The sequence below is a fragment of the Struthio camelus genome, chromosome 25 (assembly GCF_040807025.1).
Source record: "Struthio camelus isolate bStrCam1 chromosome 25, bStrCam1.hap1, whole genome shotgun sequence".
Classification (NCBI taxonomy): Eukaryota; Metazoa; Chordata; class Aves; order Struthioniformes; family Struthionidae; genus Struthio; species Struthio camelus.
The window spans coordinates 4,191,198-4,211,610 of NC_090966.1; the positions used below are offsets into that span (position 1 = coordinate 4,191,198).

At 42.7% G+C, this 20,413-nt stretch overlaps 1 protein-coding gene across 1 annotated transcript; it reads left to right on the forward strand.

Moving 5' to 3' along the window:
* The first annotated feature begins 1,593 nt into the window (after positions 1-1,593).
* DCAF7 (DDB1 and CUL4 associated factor 7) lies at positions 1,594-18,409 on the forward strand. Its single transcript, XM_068919080.1, has 7 exons — positions 1,594-1,831; positions 7,967-8,125; positions 8,538-8,649; positions 9,504-9,622; positions 10,229-10,438; positions 11,062-11,179; positions 11,752-18,409. The coding sequence occupies exons 1-7, from the start codon at positions 1,694-1,696 to the stop codon at positions 11,922-11,924; spliced, it is 1,029 nt and encodes a 342-aa protein (XP_068775181.1). The 5' UTR covers positions 1,594-1,693; the 3' UTR covers positions 11,925-18,409.
* Positions 18,410-20,413: the final 2,004 nt, after the last annotated feature.

Genomic DNA, 20,413 nt, shown 5'->3' on the forward strand with positions numbered 1-20,413 from the left:
CTGCTGGGTGTTTGCTGAACAATTTCTTCCCAACAGGATGCAGTTTGGTCTCAGCAGCTCTTTGCAAAAGCTTTTTTACAAGACCAGCCAGCTACTATTCCCCTGCATAGGTGAAACGATCTAGCAAACACACCTCAGGTAGTGATTACGCCAAGAGTCCTTAGAGCAAGCGGGATGTCAGATGACCATACTGATACCAGAACCCGCTCTACATCCCTTGCTAAAGGAGACACAGCTCTGGGTCCTGTCCAAACTCAATGGCTCCATAAGGAGAGCTGAGCCCAGGTTCACCCATAACTGATCCCTTCTGCTCCCAGCTGAGCCCTCCTGCCTTGGAGAGCCGGGGACTTCAGAGGGCGCAGGGCAGGCACAGCACAGGGACCAGAGCGGCTCAGACTGGGGTGCCCTGAGAGGGGGGCTCCGGGGAGCACCAGCACTGGGCTCGCATGCTCCAAAAATGCCAGGAGCACCCTCCTCCTCCAGGCAGGCCCTCGCGAGGCACTGCCAGCCCTCCCCTGCCCTCCAGCCCATCTGGCTCCACACGGCTGAGTGGGGGGCTGCCCTCAGGCCCTGGCTCCACGCCCAGCTCCAGCAAAGCAGCTATTTATACCCGGCGCCAGCTCAGGTTTCCGCTCCCCATGGCGGGGACGCCGCATCCCCGCACCGTGCCGCCTCTCCTGCTCAGCCCAGAGAGCTGGGGAGCCCCAAGGCCCTCAAGGGACCTGCATGAGCACCTCAGGAGCAACTGTACCCGCATCGGGTCCCCGGGGCAGCCGCGACAGAGCCAAATAGCTGCCCGGCCTGGGCTGCCACGGCTCCTCGGCCCGCAGGCCCAGGGGCTCACGCCAGGCGCGCTGGGCCGCAGCCTGTCCCCGTCCAGCCAGGAGCTGCCTGGGAAGCCCGCACAGGCTCCTTCCCCAGGTAAGGCTCAGGGAATTGCTCCAAGGCTGTTAAGTGCTACCAACAATAAAATCCGATAATTAAGCTTCGGTTAATTATAGATAAACGCAACCCTGTCAGGCACTCGGCGGAGGCGGGGCTCGAACCGTTAACCCCAGCGCGCGCCTGAAGTGCTCCACCGCCTCCAACTCACGTGACTGACACCTCTTCCTGCCAATCCGTTATCAGTAAGGTCTCAAGACCCCGCCTCATGCCACTGCGACCCCTAGCAGCCAATGGGATTTCAAGAACGAGTATGGCCTCCGTCTGGGGTGGGATCAAACGCAACGGTAGGTTACCTCACTCAAGGGGGCTAGCGTCCGTTTGGAATGATGGGTAAAACGACCAATAGAAAGCCAAAGAGGGCCAAACGGACGGGAGAATTACCCAATAGCTGCTCGAGAAGCTAAGTGACAGGCCAGGCAGCCAAGCCGTGTGCAAGGGGCGGGGCTCCCCGCGTGGCTTCCGCTCCCGTTGTGTGAGGGACCGAATCCCAAACGGCCTCCGCGCCGCTCTCGCCGTCGCCGGGTTTGGAGCCGGGCCCGGGGGCGCGGTGCCGTGCTGCGGCCTCGCCCCGCTCGCTGCCGCCTCGCCTCGCCCGGCCCGGCCCGGCCCGGCCCGGCCCGGCCCGCGCTGCGCCGCGCCCGCTGCCGCCTCGTCCGGCCCCGCTGCCCTCCGGCGGGCCCCGCGGCCCAGCCCGGGGCTCCCCCGCTTCTCCTCCTCCTCCGGGGCCCGCGGCCACCGCTGCCTCGCCATGTCGCTACACGGGAAGCGGAAGGAGATCTACAAATACGAGGCGCCCTGGACCGTGTACGCCATGAACTGGAGCGTCCGGCCGGACAAGCGGTTCCGCCTGGCGCTGGGCAGCTTCGTGGAGGAGTATAACAACAAGGTGGGCGGCGCCGGGGCAGGAGCGCGGCCCGCTCCCTTCCCCCCCACCCCCGGGACAGCGGGGCCCCCGCACCCGGCACGGCCCCACCGGGGGTACCCTGAGGGGGGGGGCTGCGCGGCGCCGTCAGCCCCTCGGCGGGCTGCAGCAGCGCGGGGGGCCGGGCCGCTCAGGCTGCTGCAGGCCGAGGGGCTGGGGCCGGGGAGAGCAGCGCGGGGGCTGCTCCTCGGCGAGGAAGAGCTCCTAGGTACAGCGTACAGGGCTTCTGCGCAGGGCGCTGCAAAGTTTTACGGCAGGGCTCGAGTTTGTGCTTGTGCGGGCTGCGTAAGGCTTTGCTGGAAGCGTTATGCCCTACTTGTCTTTTAGTGCTGTGGAGGACTTGTGCGCAGTAACTTTCTTTCTTTTTTTTTAATATATAAACTCTTTTTGTTGATCCTTTAGTTCCTTGCCCCCTCTCTGGGGGCAAGAATGTCCTGAGGCATAAGATTATATCCTCACTATTTCCCTGCCAGGTATAAGCAAGGGACCTAACACTGATAGTACAAGCCATGTCATCACCTCTTCAAATACATGCCCAGTCCTTTTCTGGACAGACTCTAGTGTGCTGAACTGATGCAGTGAATGCATACAGTTGGAGGAGAAATAAAGAAACAGCCATACCTATAGAGCGTAATAAACTTGTGTGAAACTGAAGAGTTTGTAAGTACAACTTTGTACGTAGCCTGTGTGTCTTGCAGCTTTGCCAAGCTGTTTAATAGGATTGCGGAAAATGATATTGGAAAAGTTGGTGTTGGGAATGGGGCTTTGTGCAAGGCTGTAATGAGATGAGGTGACCGTACGGCTGGAGTGGACATCTCTTGCAGTAGTTAGCTTACTGCTTTTGCAGTACTCTAAGCAGTGATACTTGTACCGAGCGCTTTGTATCGTAGTCCGATTACTGGCTGAACGTGAGTTGTCTCCTCATGTGTGTGAGTGTTGTTGTGGTTCTGGGGAAAGGCAGGTCACTGGTCTTGAAAACTTTCTATTTGTTTAGAGACTAACTTTAAAATGCTTTGTGTAGCATGTACTGTGAGAACCTAAAATAACAAATGCAAGCAATATTTTGTTTAGAAGTGGTAGAGTTCATTAATAAGCAGGTATAGTTCTGTGCTGTCTGCGGACAGGTAACAGAGTGAAGCTTTATGGTGCAGAAGGGTGATTTATGTGACCTTTAACTCCTTAAGTCTGGACCGTTCCCTGGGGTTGCCCTAGATTAAGACAGGATCTGCTTTTCAGTCCAGACTTTTCAAGTGAAAAGCAGTTGAGTCAACCAGTGGCTTTTCCGCCCTTTACATTCACAGTTGTTGCAGACGGAAATTGTGTAGGACTATGTAAATTACTGCTGTCTGTAAACATTTCCCCTGGATTCTTTTGACCTCTGTGCTTCAGGGATAACTATTATCCTGTTGACTTCAGTCCCTGTAAAGTGCTGTGCACTATATAATTGTATGAGAATGAGATGCCTGTCTGGATGCTGCTGCTATAGAAACAAAGAAGATGCGTGGTTAAAAATTAAGCCTGTACAATAAATCTAGTGTAATATGACCTTCACTTTGCTGAGATGTTTTGCTATGTCTGATGCTACAGAGTGTGTATTTTTTTTTTTTTTTTGCAGTTGTGAAGTGCTTTCAAAGGTGCCCTCCAAATAGGAGGGTCATTGACAGAGAGAGCTGTCTTAGGTAAATGTAAGTGTTGTTATTGCTTAGAGTATTGTTATTGTCTCCTTTACTTGGAAGACCAGAAGGAGCTTGCTTGGGAGTAGTTTTTCAGTTGCACTGTTTTTTTGGTGACTTACTGTGACTTTTGCCACTCCTCTGAATTCTGTGGAGGACACTGAAATATTTAGGAAGGAAATGACTTCGTACTCTGGATTTTGAACTGCTGGACAGATGCTGTCTGGTCATGTCAGGGACGTGCTAGCTGCAGACTCTTTCAGCTCCAGCTTCTGTCTGTTCATGTGAGTGGTACAACCAAAGGAACAACAGGAAAGAACTGAAGTTGTCCTGTTTATGTAGTTGATACCATTGTGCTGCAAAAGATCTAGAGCTTTTGATTTTATATCCGAAGTTCAGGGATAAGCAGCTGTTTAAGACTTTCAAGGAACTTCCATTTCATTTCATCTGACTCAGCAGTCATAATCTTAGGAGGCTTCTTAGAAATGTTGTTTGGAGCTCCTATTCCTGATGTTGCAGTGTTTTGTTTGAGAAAAATTGGCTTCCTTCCTTCCCCTTAATATGTTAAAACATCAGTCTGGAAAAGCAATTCTAGCTTTCTAAAAATCTAACCCAACAGCTGAAAATACCACTTCCTTATTAATCTATTGTTTTATTTTGAAAAGGGGGTGGGGGGGGTTAAAAAGTTCTGACGCACCGAGTGTTCACTGCAGCAGAAGTGCCTGCTGTGGGGTAGTGTAGTAAATGAGAGGACAGATTCTCTAAGTTTCTATTTCTGTAATAATTACCAGAGCTTGAAGTACCCGATGGGTTACAAATATAAAATGGCTGTTTATGCCTCTGTTTTGTGGGGAATTCAAATACATTAACTGCCAAACCCTGATTTATTGCTATCTCCAATTCCCAGACTCTCTTAACACTGTCAACCCTCTCCCCACCACTAACGAGCTGTGTAGTATACCAGAAAGCTAGTTACCAACAAATGTGTGAACCCCAAGGGAGTTTTGTTTCAGCTCGTATACCTTTGCTGATGAAATCACTGGCATGTGAAGAGAGATGACTTTGCTGTAGTTAGAAGAACTAAAAATTTTTAGGGTAGTGTTTCCTGAACTTCTTGGATTAGCCAGCTACTGTCAGCTTCCAGAACTTCTCATGGAGCATCAGCATAATTGGATGGAACTGAGGTGTTACTGGATCTTGCTGCTAGCACTGTTCTGGATCAGCAATGATCTGTGAAAAACTTCAGGAAAGTCTGATCTAGGGATGTATCTGTAAGACAAAACTTAAGTCCAGTTTAGAAAACAGTAGAAGGTAGTCCTGTGCGCTGGTAACTCACGTTACTTGAACAGACTGACGTGTTATGGCCGCGTACTTCTCAGATTGCCACCTCTTCCTGAGCAGTGCCTCAACTCAGAGAGCGTCCAGGATTGTTGTTTTACCAGAGGCTAATTTTCTCTGTAAGGCGTAGAGTTGCAAAGAAAAATTGGTCATGGGTTTAAAGTTAATTGATGCAGTGAGAGCTTTCTGATTGTTTGTGACACTAAAATAATTGTGAAATCTCATTCTTAGCAGTTACTAATTAGATTCCAGGGATATAATTAAAAAAAAAGTACTGTGACTGCTCTTCAAACTATGCTAGGGAAAAAAAGTAAGCTGTTACCAAATCTGCATCGTTTAATTCTGTGTCTGCTTCTTTTCGATTACATTGAAGAGGGATATCACTTTTTCGGAAGCTGAGGAATGCTGATCACAGGTATTTCTGTACTTGGACGTACTGTGGTAATTAAGTCTTCAGCTGGCAAAGGCTTGGACTGTGGTTGGAAGATCCACATCTGACTGCAGCATATCTGATGTACGGGAGAAACAAGTAATGGTGAAGCATTGCTGGCTACTGTCATAGCACAATTGAAAAACTAATGTAAGGTTAGTTTTAAAACTAATGGAGATTAAACATCCTGGTCCTCATTTTTCCATCTGAAAGAACTACAGGTGGATGCAGAACTGTTCAAATTGTATGCTGACTTCTGATTATTTTCCTGGTCTGCTAGCCTCATCTCAGTCTTAATCTGGACTGAACTTTAGACGATCCTTCCTGAGATAGTTCGTGGCAGCAAATCTTGCCTCACTTGCAGGAGGGAGAGGCAAAATTTTAATATTAGTGTCCTGAAAATAATTCCATCTGCTCCTATTCAGCCTGCTTAAGGGATTCTGTAATCACCATATACAAAAAAACTTCCAAAGAGCAGAAGAGCAGTTGTACCTTTGAATATGTAAGTTAGGAAAGAACAGAGCTTCTCAAGCAGTATATTCTAGTTTTGCTCCTATTTCTGGGCAGTCCAATGCCTCCTACTCCAAATTATCCCCGGCTGTTGCCAGGCCTGACAATCAGTGTCAGGCACCCTGATCTTCAGCAGTTGCCAGGAGATCTTCTAGTGTCACTAGTGCAATTTTTGTTCTCTAACCTGGCCTGTATCTAAAAATGTCAGAGGTCACAAAGGTCTTGTGTTGCTACACAGTCACTGCTTTTTCTTCAGATCCTAAGTGAGTATGTCTTTTTTTTTTAATTTGTTAGAAACTGAGCTGGGGATGAACGTGATTATGCAGTACGAGGATGTATAAGTTGGCACCAACAAAAGCGGGTCCTTTGCTGTTTGAGATTTGCTTTTGGATATGCATGTGCCGATTGCTTTGTAAAGGTTTAATACATTCTTGTCAAGCTGAAAACAGCATAGGCAAAGGAGAAGAAGTGATTAGAGGTCATTTGTCTTCTGATCCTGACCTTGCCACAAGATTTTCTATGACCAAGGACAATTTGCCTCCTTTGTAAAACCTGCTTAGTATTTCTAATCCCTAAAGCAGTTAGAAAGGTATTTGTCAATCACTTCAAAAGACTAGGAGATTCTTGGTTGATACATATTAAAGGAGTCCAAAGTATAATGAGGAGTGTCTGTAATAAAGATAATTATAAGGTAGACAAGTATACAGTGCTTAGAAGTACATTTTAAGTATGTATTTTAGGGTGTTGTGGGGTGAAAAGGATGGATCTTCTCATTTTGCCAGGAGGTAAGGTTTGCCTTTGTTAAGGAGCATCACTAAATGGACTCTTGAATGTTATAGTATAAGGTTCACTGAAGGATTTGTTGGCTTTTTTTGAGTGCAAAAAGCATATGGTAGATTTCTGGTCTAGTTTAAATGTGTAGTTTATTAAACGAATTGCTTATGTTGGAATATTTAGGAATACAAAGACATTGTAAAGATAAGCATCTTGGAATAAAATGTTCATTAAGCTACTGTTTCCAGGAGGAAGCTGCTGTGTGTGGAAAGTATTAGGAAGTTCCTACTGTGAGCAGCTTATGAACTAATTGCAGTGAATTGTCCCCACACTGATTGTGTTTGAACAGCATTTAACGCAGTGGGGCTTTCATCCTGTTTAGGTCTTCTAGTTGCTGCTAGGGTAAAGATATCTTCCCAGCACCGTATTGTTCTCCGAATGTTTTCTGACATGTCAATATTTTTCTAATAACATAACGTCTGAGACTTCAAGCATTACTTCAGGTGTTGTCATGACCAAGCTATGTGAAGATAGCTTCTTGTCTGCTCTGTCTTGCATTACTCTTGCAGCTCCACAAGTTAGCCCTTCTCATTGCCGTATTACTGTGCAAATACCTAATTTGGAATGTGGTTACCTCGAATCTTCCAGCAAAACTGCTGCTTTGGTCTTTTCACACAAAGCAGTCAAATAATTATGTAAATATTTCAGCTTCCCCCTCCTTCCCCCCCCCCCCCCCCCCGAGTTTGAATTCTGTTTTACTTTCTGACTCTGGGATGTGATTTAATCCATATTTTAATTTTGTGCAGTTGTGACAGAACATATTAGTTAATGTGATGCTGAAAACAGCTTGATTTCTAGCTGACGTGATCTGTCACAATCTGTAGGGTTATGGCTAAATATCCCAAGGTGTGGGCTTTAATTGTGATTGATTGGCTTGCAAACCATGCTCTCTGTCCTGCTCTCTGAAGACTACATGGTAAGCATCGGATCAGTTAAAGACGAGCAGAAATAACCCTTGTGTAGTTAAGATTGTGATTTAAACTAGGCTTTGCAATGTGGAGAAGAGAAGAGTGTTCTTTAATCCTTTAGGATAGCATTTTGCTCCTTTTAGGATCATCCCTTTGAAGTAAAACAGCATGTTCATTATGTACGCTTCACTTCACTTCCTGGCTGGGGCTGCACTTGCAGCCTTATGCAAGTTCTCATATGCATGGAAGCAAAGCTTTAACGTTTTCTCATTCTGTTGACGTGATGGTCCGTTTTAATTGTCCTTGTGGTTACAAAAGGTGTCCTCCTAAGAAACTGCGTTTTGATGCTGTAATTATAAATGGTTATTTTGATAAAATGCTTTATTTGAAATATGGCTTCTTACAGGTGCAGCTTGTTGGTTTGGATGAAGAGAGCTCAGAGTTCATTTGCAGGAACACCTTTGATCACCCCTATCCTACCACAAAGCTTATGTGGATCCCAGACACCAAGGGAGTATATCCAGACCTTTTGGCAACCAGTGGTGACTATCTGCGTGTGTGGAGAGTGAGTAAAGTCTCTCTTGAAAAAGATGATCTATGATCTTAATAGCATTGCACGTGGATCTCATTTTCACTTGAGACCGGGTCTTCTAAAGCGAATTGTCTTCCATTCAGGGCATCTTGCATTTGCTACCGTGTGGAGGAGAAAACATAAAACCAAGTCAGAGCAGCTGACAACTTGTTTTCTTAACTGCAATAAAAATATGACTATATATTAAGAGCTATAGGAGAAGCAAGTCTAGGAAGGTAGTTGTTATAATGTGATACAACATGAAACAGATGCTGTTTTAATCACAAGATTAAGAGAGAGAGAGGTGATGATTGTATTTTCCAGAGCTTTAGGATGTAAAGCTGAGAGGAAAGAAACCCGCTCTGTGATGTTGCTATTGAAGTCAGATGTTTCACTTTTTCTAAAGGTGGGTGAAACAGAGACCCGGCTGGAGTGTTTGCTGAACAATAACAAGAACTCTGATTTCTGTGCTCCATTGACATCATTTGATTGGAATGAAGTGGATCCTTACCTTCTAGGTGAGAATGACACAGTGCTAAATATTCAGCATGGAAAAGATATGCCTCTGAATTTAGTCTGGTGAAGTTCCAGCTGTGACTGGCTGCTGTCATTGCAATCAGTAGTCTGATCACTAATGAGTGGCCAAGCTTGTACATCAGAGGAACTGCCATTGTCCTAGACAAAAAAAAAAAAAAAAAAAAAAAAACAGCAGCTCATGGAGACCTTTTTCTGCGTTGAAAGGTGCCCTCTCTGCTGCAGAACGGGTCACACAAACTGGTATAACCTTTGCTGCCTCTGTTGTTCCTTACTTATGGATAGGAAGTCTTAGTCTTTAGGACTGGTGAGCTGATGCCTGTTGTAATTGAGCCAGCAGAGGCTTGTTTCCCCCAAAGAGTGCAGCCATTCATGTCAAGGGGATTTGCCAAGAGATTAATAGTGATAGTGTGTCTTTGCAATTATTTACTACTTGATTTATTTTGTGTTGCATCTCAGCTTTTAAGAGCTTTGCTCCTAGCCCCCACCTCGAGTCACTACTGCAACATTTATAATTAGAGTTTGTTTCTGACATGTACATCAGACTCTCAGGATGGGAAAAATCGTATCTTAGAGTCGCATCAGGCTTCCCTGTAGATTGAAGAAGACGCAAGCTATTTACACTTTATTTGTGTGAGGAAGGCTATTTCTGTAGCTAAAAGGGTTGGGTCGCTTAAAAGCGTTGGAAGGCTCTTGGCTGTTTGACATTCTTGATTTTCAATTGCATGCTGTTCTTGTAGCTATTTTGATTTGTAGGTGTCAGAGGATATTGGACCAATCCAGTAAGTGATTAGATAATCCACGAGAATAATATTCCTAACAAATGTTTTTGTTTTAGGTACCTCTAGTATTGACACAACCTGCACTATTTGGGGTTTGGAGACAGGACAGGTTCTGGGAAGAGTAAATCTGGTCTCTGGCCATGTTAAGACCCAACTTATTGCACATGACAAAGAGGTGATGGCTTTTTGTGGTTGTTTACATTGCATATTTTAAAGCAGTAGAAAAGGAACAGAGCTTTTCTGTTTTCCCCCTTTTTCTTGATTTTAAAAAAGGTTATCTATCCAAAATTAAGATTTACAGTTTTGAAGACCAAATTAATTAAAACCATAGCATTGGCAAGCAAAATTACTCAATGTACTCATTATAGAATCCAGACTGGAGCATATGCTCCTTTTAACAGATTATGTTCCAGAATATTTTAGAAAAATGAGATAAAATATCAAACTGGAATTGAAATTAACTGTATATCAAAGGCAATAAACAACTTACAGGATTGTTTTATTTTAACATAATGCTACTCTTCAGCAATTAAAATAAAAATCTGAGTCTGGGAAATTTTAATATTCAGTTTCAGTGAATGATCCTATAGCGTAACCCTTCAAACTTTTTTTTTTGCTTGTTTGTTTTTACCCCTCCCTGTGGTAACTGTGTAACTAAAAGCTTGCTAGGAAAGTCAAGTATCTGACACAAAATATCGCTACTAGATCTGCTGTTCATATGGAAAATCCATTTTACTGCTCACTAAAACTAAGTTTGTTTCTCTGTCCTAATATTGAGCAGGTGTATGACATAGCATTTAGCCGTGCAGGTGGTGGGAGAGATATGTTCGCTTCAGTTGGTGCAGATGGCTCTGTGAGGATGTTTGATCTCCGTCACCTGGAACACAGCACCATAATTTATGAGGACCCACAACACCATCCGCTGCTGCGTCTCTGCTGGAATAAGCAGGATCCCAACTATCTTGCTACAATGGCCATGGATGGCATGGAGGTAAGGCACTAGCTTTTCTGTAGCTGCCAGGGGTTGTGATTTTTGCAAGGTGGTTTGCTCGTTAGTACTCAGTTCCTTGAAGTAAGTGGGCAGGTTGAGGCGGGGAGGATGCTGTGTCAGTGCCTAAAGTGGAGTATGACAAGGATCAGTCCTTACTGCACTGATTCAGTAGGAGATATAAAGATCTTTTGAGGGTCACTATAAATTTGCAGATGTGTACGGCTCCTACATATTTCAGGTGGGTTTTTTTTTTCTTTGAGAGAGGTCTGTGAGCCAGTTAGTCTTTATATGAAATCTTATCAAGTGCAAGTATTTTAGTCAGCTGGTTCTTTCTCACTTCAGTGCACAAGCTAGTGCATCTTAGCTTGTCACCAGTGCTGCTTCAGGGAAGTATAGCCCATCTGGCCTGTTGTATAACTCTCAAGCCCTTGCCTGTGAAGTCTTACTCCTTTCAAGACAATGAGCAGCTCTTTGAGAACAGTGTGTGCTTGCCAAAGGCATCCTTTAGGAAAGGGCTGTATTTATAGCCTTGAGTCAAAATATTTTGTTTTCTGAAGAAAAACTAAAAAACTAAAAAATGACAAAAATCAAATTATTAACTTGTGGGGTTTTTTTCCCCGAAGGTTGTGATTCTAGACGTCAGAGTTCCCTGCACTCCTGTTGCCAGGTTAAACAACCACAGAGCATGTGTAAATGGAATTGCTTGGGCACCTCATTCTTCCTGCCATATTTGTACAGCAGGTAAGCGTGGAAAGAGATTCTTGATCCACCTCTAGCCTTTTATATTTGTGAAGGTCTGGGAGACTTGCATTTGTAAAGTCCTCTCTCTCCAAATGTTCATGTAGTTTTTACTTCTGCCTTTTGCTAAAGACCATCTGCAATTTAGAAGCCCTTTTTATTTTGAGATGCTCGTTTTATTGATGACTTTTTTCCTAAAATTTTTATGAAAATTGAGACACTTAATGAAGTTTACACATTTTGGATATTGGGCTCCATAGTTCCTCACGGTCTCTCCCTTGGCTAATGCTATTTGATTTTACTGCTGCTTAGTGTTTTCTGATCTAATTCTTAAATGTTTTCAACAGATGTGAGTTCCACTGGTTGGTTTTTAACTCTATCCTGGATAATGTGTAATGGTGTGTGCAGCAGGTTAATTGTGTTGGAGCAGACTGCATCATTGTATCTCTGGCTTGAATTCTCATTGGAATACAGCAGGCATTTACTATCTGGCTTCTCAGAAAAGACCCATTTTAGCCATGTATGGAGGCCTTGTAATGCCTTTTTCTGTTTCTAATGTTCTTGTCCATTTGCAGCGGATGACCATCAGGCTCTCATCTGGGATATCCAGCAAATGCCTCGTGCCATTGAGGACCCTATCTTGGCCTATACAGCAGAGGGAGAAATCAACAATGTACAGTGGGCATCGACTCAGCCAGACTGGATAGCTATCTGCTACAACAACTGCCTGGAGATTTTAAGAGTGTAACATTACTGCTTCATGCCAAATTGAGGCAGGGCTGTATAATTTCCCCTCCCCTCTAAAGTAAGAACAGCAGAAGTCAAGTGGCCAGTATCTGTTGTTGCTTTGCATCTACTGTTCCAAGAAACTGTTACAAGAATTAATGGCAGGTGTCTCCTGTCTCTCCAAGACTCTAAAATGCAGAGACATGCTGAGCCTCTTGGACCTCCTGGGTTCTGGTTTTAATTTTTTTTCTCAGTTAAAAAGTTCTGTATATTTGTTTGTTGACTGTGTTAATAAGCTTGCAGGCTTTAAGTTGCTGCATATGTCCATGTGTTTGTCAGCCAGCTGAGGCAGCGCATTCAGCTAGTTTAATAGATGCAAGTGTAAAACAAGGTGGGGGGAAAAAGACACTGATGTTAACAGCCACCTTGGCAGGAATCTTTGTTCCTGTTGTTTCTGCCTCTGAACTGTTTAAACGTTTGTATGTTTTTTATATATTGGGCTAACTTTCTATTGAGTAAGGCTTTTCTCCCTAATTCTTACTTTTGATATGTGATCCACTTCCATATGCCCAAAGCAGGATCTGTTCGTAGATAGAAATCACAGTAATGCTGTAGGCCCCCTGACAGTAAAGGCTTGCCAAAACTAGCTGTTGCCTTGCTCCTTATACCTGGTTACCTGGGCAGAATCACCTGGTGCTGTGAAGTACCTGTTGCACAATTTCTTTAGACTTTTCTGACACGTTAGGCAGTTGTTACGATGGTAGGCCTTATTTTTAAATTATAACTGAATTTATTGTGTCTCTCCTAAAGCTGTGTTAGGTAACAGAGTGGTAATAGGTTTCAGAGAGAAGATACTTGCATGACTTGAGCTATCTGTGAGGTAAATGACTTATGAAAAAAATGTGATTTGTAATGGACTTTGGATTGACATTTCCAATCAAATGATTTCCCCTTAGAATACTTACTATCTGAACCAAAATAAAATGGTTTCACACTTTGTACCTTGCTTGATTGGCAAATGACATGAGCAAGATTTTGTGGCCAACTCGTACATTGGTGCTTCTTTGCATTTGGTTTGTATTCCTGGGAGTCCTTGAGAGGAGCAGGAAGCAATCTTTTTCCTGAGTGTATTTGTTTTGTACTGTTAGAGCTTGTTGAATGAGTGAGATGTGTTGGAAAAGCTGGTCTACTATCCAAATGAAAGCTGTTTCTCTGAAAGAAGTTTCCCTAAGTGATGCATAAAGTTGGGTTTAAATTGAAAGAAGCTGCCATCAGGGCTATGGGTTGGTGCTAGTCCTTTTCTTTTGGGAATGAAACCCAGGGGTTTCTGTTTGTTTTGAATAGTGGGTTGCTCTACGGTAGTGGTTTGCAATCAAAGATGAGTGGATTAGGCAAGCTAAAAATCTTTCAAAGAGTTTTAATGTAACATAGCTGTTCAGGTGAATGCTCCACGGTACTCTCCCAGTAAAGATACGACAACTGTAATTGGGCTGTGAGGTATGCCAGCTGAATTTTGATAATTTGTAAGAGTCAGAAACTATCAAAATTGTCTTTCAATCTAGTGAGTATCTACCTACAGCTAGAGGCAGCCTTATAAATAGTAGGACTCTGGGGAACTTGGCTTTTTTCAGTTTATGCAGGAAAGGCAAGTTGGGAAAAGCGATTGCTGTGAAACAGTGAAGCTGACACTGAGACCACTGTCAAATACAGAACAGAATCTGAAAAAAAAAAAAAAAAAAAGTTTTATCATTCTGGATACATTGAAAACGATGATTTTTTTTTTCTCCAGGTTACTTTTCAACGTAGGGCTCAGCAAAGCACCACTTGGTGAATTTGATCGGAATTGATTAGTGATAGCTCTATTATGTTACCCCTTTTAATATCAGAGCGCCAAGAGAGACTACAATACAGTTCAAGCTCATGCATTCTCGTTGACATTCTGTGTTCAGTTGTGGAACTTCTGACAAAACTTCACTGCAGCTAGTAAGAAAATCTGACCTTAAAGTCATGAGTGGCATGTTCCACAGGCAGATTTGATCTAAACGTCAGAACAGCATTAGCCAAACAATTAGGTTATCATTCTTCACAATAGCACTTTATCTTAAATTGGAAAATGCTTGCGCAGAATTAAGAAGTGAAAATTAGGCTTTTTTTAGCAGCAGCATCTAATTGCAGTCACAGCTTAAGTCATATAAAAATATGTATGCAGGCTTGGAATGTACTGTTTAATTACAGCACGTTATGCCTACTGTTTGTGTTACTAAGAGGGTTTTTAACTTTCCGACTTGGAGTGCAAACCTAGTTGTTACTAGACAAGCTTTTAATTTAACTTGCTGTGGATTTGGGAATGATGGGAACTACCTGTAACACTAGTACTTTCAGTAGTCCCCTTTATGCTTTGAAGCCTCATTCTCATATAGATAGTAAAAGATGAATTAGAAGATGATTGCTTCTGCTGCTTAGCTAAAACCAGCTATTTTACGACTGTAGAGCTGTGCTTTAAAAAAGACATGAGCAATTTAGTTGAAAGTTGAGTCACTACGAGACTCCATAGGCTATACCTGATGGCAAATATGGTCCATTCTTACAGGAATATAATCTCTGCTATGTTAAGATGATGAAGAGAAATAGCATGTATAAAGGGGCTAATAGTCTGAATAAACTGGTAGCTTTTGCTACCATTAGAAAAAATGCTTCTGTTGTGAACCTGAAGAGGATCCAATGCGAGTCCCCTCTACCCACAAAACTGCTTGAAGTTTGCTTCTGGGATTGGTATCTGATTCCAAGCTCTTCAAAGGCAAGTGAAGGAATTTTGGAGACTCCTGTGGATTCTAAATAAAGCCCCTATCTTGTTTATTTAGCCAGTCGGGCTACCTTTAATAACATGTTGCTTTGGGCATAGTGTGTCATTCTTCATATGAAATTTAATTTGGAATCACTAGAGGTTGTTTTGGAACAGGGGAGTGCTACTTAAAATAGCTTCTTTTCAAAGCAGTCACTTAGGAGGCTAATGACTGGAAACCCATGAAAATCCTCATGGGTGAGATGTTCTGTAGTGCAAATGGCGCTCCTGTATAGGGGAGGAAGAGAGACTTCAGTGCCCTTTTGCCAACACCTTCTGACACGGTGGCAGCGAACGAACTGTCTACTTGCAGATAAACTTGAACCAGCAAGAAAAAACCCTTGAGATTTGTCACTGCAGTCTATGAATCGGAAGAAATAGTTGCTCGTGTTACACCCGGCATAATTAAATGAATGTTAAGCTGGTGAAAAGCTGCCATAAGAATTGTTTTACTCCAAAGTTTATGGAAACAACTGCTTCAGCACTTGATTATTTTTGTGCTTTCTAGATGTTGCAGAGCAACTGCTTTCAAACTCCTTATATCCGTTGAGCATAAAGTAGCATTAAGGGAAGAGTCTGAGCCTCAGTGAGGTTAGCGAAGTAGAAAATAACGTGATGTTGTTGAAACAAGCAAGGCTTCGATTCTGGGATGGAAATGACATTTCCTTGGACTTTGCTAGTTCTGTATCACTTCTCTGGCTGATTAATTCCCGATACTAAGCTATTGTTTGGTTGCTTTGTTCCATTTAAACCAAGCTTTTGCTAGATTCCGACTGTTACATGGACAACCTGTTGCTAGCATATTGGCTCTCAACCAGATGATCTTGGTCATATAAATTCATTAGTGAAGTGAAAAGCTACGGGGGGGGGGGGGGGGGAGTTGAATGTTGAATTAGCGGGTTAGTATGTTAACTCTGTAAATGTCTAAATGAAATGGCCTATGGTAGGTTGCATCTACTGGACTTGTACTTCTGTGTGCAGGGACTTAATAGGCAAGGATTTGAGTGCTTTGACAATCTATTTAGAACAGAAACATGGCGGTTTCAAAGAATGAAATGAAAGGAGACCGATAATACAGATTGTTCCTTATGGGACCTTGAAATGTACTTAAAGGGGGAGGCATTGCCTCTCATAAGTCAAAATTAATGAGCCTTTCAGAACTTAGCTGTAATTAGTCTCCTGAATGTTCTGGATAATAGTAAAAAGATCTATTTTTTGCCTGTTGTCACAATGGGAAAGCCACATCAGTCTCAACTGTAGATCATTGCCTACCAGAGACTAGGTGAGGGGAAAGGTCTAATATATTGGAATTCACAGATGCTCTTGTGCTTGTTCTAAATGTAAATTAAGAAAGCTGAGTGTGTCTGCTTTGTTCTCTTACAGATGGCACTTTAACAAGTATATTTTGGTAAGGTTAGGATCTACCAGAGTCTTTTCACGGTAGGCATTTATCTGTGTTGTGTATAAAGTGTTTAAATACAGCAGCTATTGAACTCCTAAACTGGCTATGGTGGTTGGTGTTTAGAGAGCCCTCATCTGTCTCTAGTGAACACCAGAAACACGAGCACTTGACAACACTGTTAATGTTGCAGAGTGAAGCGCTCTGTTCTGCGAATGATAGTCTTGCAAGGCCAGTCCAAGTAATATAGTGCTGCTTGCCACCCAGATAGAGTCCCTTTGCTTTGCTTAGGAACTTGGCAGAGTTTGGGAATCCTCTTTTCCACCTTTTGAAAGTGATGGCAGTAATGGCCGGTTGGTTGTATAAAGATGTATAAGGTAGGTGGATTCTTCAGATAACTTATTTTTGTGATAGAAAAATGGCTGCTGCCATCTCTAAATTCACACAACTTAGGTTCTTGAACTTGTCAGTTCCCTTTGTTAGCGGTATTTTAACTCCTTTCGGTATGTCCTGAAAGGATAAATGGCAGCAAGGGTAAGCTATTGGCTCTATTGTGCGGTAACAGGCCCATCAAAATACTGAAGGGTTTAGTCTTCCTATTGCTTACTAGCAAAATGGTCCTATTGCCTCAAATCCGAATCATGTTAATCCTATCAATTAGCACATAACTTATCTCTGATACATATTTACTGCTCTCTACTATCAGACAGTATTTCAGACCAGATCTGAATTTATTGTCCAGTGGACGCTAAAATGAGGCGTCCAAAACTTGTTCTGGAATGGGCAAACTCCTGTCAACTGTGTCCCCAGTTTTCTCAGTCTTTGCAGAGAATCCAGGGAATCACTTGTATGTGGCACTTAAAGAGCACTTTCTCATGCTTGCTTAGAGATGCAGCTGTATTTTTTTCCCCCTGCTTACCCTAGAGAAGTCAGAAATGTTTCCTTGTCAAAGATACTGAGAGGAGTTTAGCATGCTCCTGACTATTCCTTTAGGAAAAGATCTCCAGAACTTTTGATCAGCACCTTTCACCAGCACTAAAAAACAGTAGTTAAAAATGCAACTGGACACACCAGTCGCTGAATGCTCCTCTAGCGATTCATGTCAGACTAGAGGCAAGGGCACTTGTGAGACTTGCTCACTCCTGTCGAACTTCAGGAAAATAACTGTTTGCGAAGTATCTCAGTGGCCTTTTGTGCAGCCACTAATACTCAGCCTCAAGCTAGAGTTTCCGTGCTCATCAGAGAAAATTCTGTCTGGCTTCCTTAAAGTTTATTCCTTTTCAGAAAATCTAACAAAAGAAATGATCAGCTTATTTCCTGAAAAATATTGCAGCCGTGACTAGCTGTAAGCCTGTTTTCCAGCTCTCATTCGTACCCACAAGTCAACATCTCTTAGAATGTGCTTTCCTATTTGTAAAACATGCAAGCCTCAAGTCTCTTCTGTGAGCGATGGGGATTGGTCTGTCAAGTCCAAACAAAGGCAGAAATGCAAGAACGAGTGAATGAAAGAGTCAATAGTAGAGCTGTGAAGCAATGCGATGCTTTTTTGACAACCTGGTGAATATGAATTATGATATCTACTATTTAAAAAGAACTGTTTTAAAAACACTTGGGTTGCTAGCAGTGTAAAATGTAATTTAAATCTGTTGCGCCGAAGCATTTTTATTATCAGTAGTCAAGTAGGAGATGTTTACTTTTGTGTGTTTTTTTTTTTTCCCTTCTGCTGTTCCCCTTCACAGTCCCGTGTGGTAACTTCCTGAAGGTGTAATCTTTGTAGCATGATTGTACAAACATCCAGATGAAATTCCTGACTTCTTATTCTCACTGAAATATGTTAAAGCAATAGTAGTTTTACTTCTGTCCTCTTTATTTTCTCCACCTTCCATACTGAGACTTGCAACTTTGTTACTGTACTGTCCTAGAGGAATCCTAATATCCTGCTGTTCATCTGACATGTGTTGTTGACATGGATAACTGCAGTGTCCCTATATTCCTTTATTTTTATGGAGAATATACAAACGGTTTTGTTACTATGGATTTTAACACCTGAGTCATGGAACCATATTGTTGAAACTGTAAATTTTAAGGCAATTTTCTGGAATCGCTTGAAAGTGGAATGTTGCATCCTTTTATGCTATTTCCTGCTTCCTATGTAGTTTTATTCAGATTTTTTAACCACCTTTCTAAGTTTCAGCCTCCTGTGTATTAGGTACAGTATTTTCTGCCTTTCATACTTTGTAATAAAAATGGAACATTTGTAGATTGACTGCAGTTCACTGTGTGGTGAGTTAAAACGTACTGGTGGGTTAGCAGGGAACTACTTACGAGTAGGTTTCATGTGTCCTGTGGCAAGTTTATTGTTGTAAAAGGAAGGCGATTGGCTTATCTTGTCTCTCCTCTGCAAAACTAGTGAAGTGTATTGGATCGCTCATCTTATTCCCAAACAAACCCGATCGTTCCAGTTGCTCTGAGTTACAAGTTACTCTGAGTAATAGCGTTATTAGGAGCCTAGTCACGAAAGAACTTGAATGGAATGGTTAATATTAAAGTATGCCCACGCATACTTTCTTAAAACAAACCTGCTACATCTGACCTGTAGGCTAGTGTTGTTTGCTCTCACGTTTTCTGTTGTCTTTGCATAGTAATTCTTTCTTACACAACAAATGGTAATTATCCACCTGCAGGTTTTTGACTTTTAGGATGAGGGGAAACTTCTGTTGTTGTTTTTTAATACAAATAATTGGTCTCTAAGGCTTTTTGAATGCAGGCAAACTGCAGACAAAGCAATTAGGCACTTACTTAGTTTCTGAGTCTCTCCCTTGTGTGGGTGACCTCTGTTAAAGGGTGTTTTCTTTACAAGCTCAGTCCCTGGTGTGGTAGCTGGAACTGGGACCTAGAGGGGAATGGGGGGGTGGAGGGGGGGCGCTGAACTTGGAAGCTTGTTTCTGCCTTAGAATTTGATGAGCAGGGCCGATGACTTCAGTAAGTATTTAGATTAGTTCTTTCAACTATTGTCTGACAAATAATATAGTTTTGGATTCCTCTCTAGCTCTTTGGGTACTGGCTTTGAAATAAGAGCTTGTTAATCTTCATGACCACAATGGAAAGATTTGCTGTAAAGATGCTGCCCTGTTTTTCAGCTATATAAGGACTTTGTTCTAGTAATCCATATTTGGAAAAGATCCTTTCCTTCTAAAACTGTTCATCTCTTACCCTAGAAAAGTATTTACATCCTCCTCAATTGTTTTCCCAGATCTGTGCTTCAGAATTCTGCAAAGAAACTTCCTCAGCTTCCACTCTAGAGGAAGGCAAGAAATCAAATTCGGGTATGCAAAGTCTTCCCAGTAAACGATTGCAATGTTGAAATATGTTTAGAGAAAGTGCTCTCTTCAATCTAGAGGTAAATCACAATGCATATTCAAATAGAACCAAACTCGCATCTTCTTGAAATGAGTTTATATAGAGATCTTAAGTGACACTTAGTCTCAAGCAGCAAATATTTAATGCCAGAGTTAAAAGAAGGCTAAGCATTACCTGTCATCTTTTTAGTAACTTCCAGCTGAGAAAACCTGATCTTTTCTTTAGGGAAGTGAGTAAAGCAGAAAAGTAACATCCATTCTAAAGCCAAATGACTGTTCCTTGATTAACTCTTGCTTAAAATCTAACTTAAGTACGTCCTTTCTGTTCAGTATAACTGAGTTGTAAGCTCCCCCAGACTTGCCCATTACGGGATTATGGGCAACATGACAAAAGCTGCATTAGCGGCTCTTCTTAGAGTGGTGGTCAGCATGCCAGCTGAGGGAACTAAACCTGTCATCCTCAGCATCTAATGATAGACCGACCATGTTGCTGATACTGACACTGATTTGCCATCTTTTCTCTTATTAGGACCAGTAGGATGTTGAAATGTGTCAATTGGACAGGAAGTGGGGCTGTTTCCATAGGCGTTCTGTCCCTTCAGTGATAAGGACTGGAAGCTTATGAAATACACCTGGAAGCCACCAGTTTGGGCCTTAATTAAGTCCTGCGAGGGAAGGTGACAACAACTTTCGCAAGTCAGAGATACTAGTTCAAAAAGTCAGGAGCTGGTACATGAGACAAAAAACAGACTGGCTGTCAGTGCAGTAAAGCAAGTGGTATAAAGCCCTCTAGAGGCATTTGGATAGAGGAGGGAATGAGAGGATCTCTGTCCTTCCTATTATAAAGGAACAGCAGACTTCTGGCATGGTTTGCTTGCTTGCTCTGTGACCATGGGAAAGTCGCTGCCTCT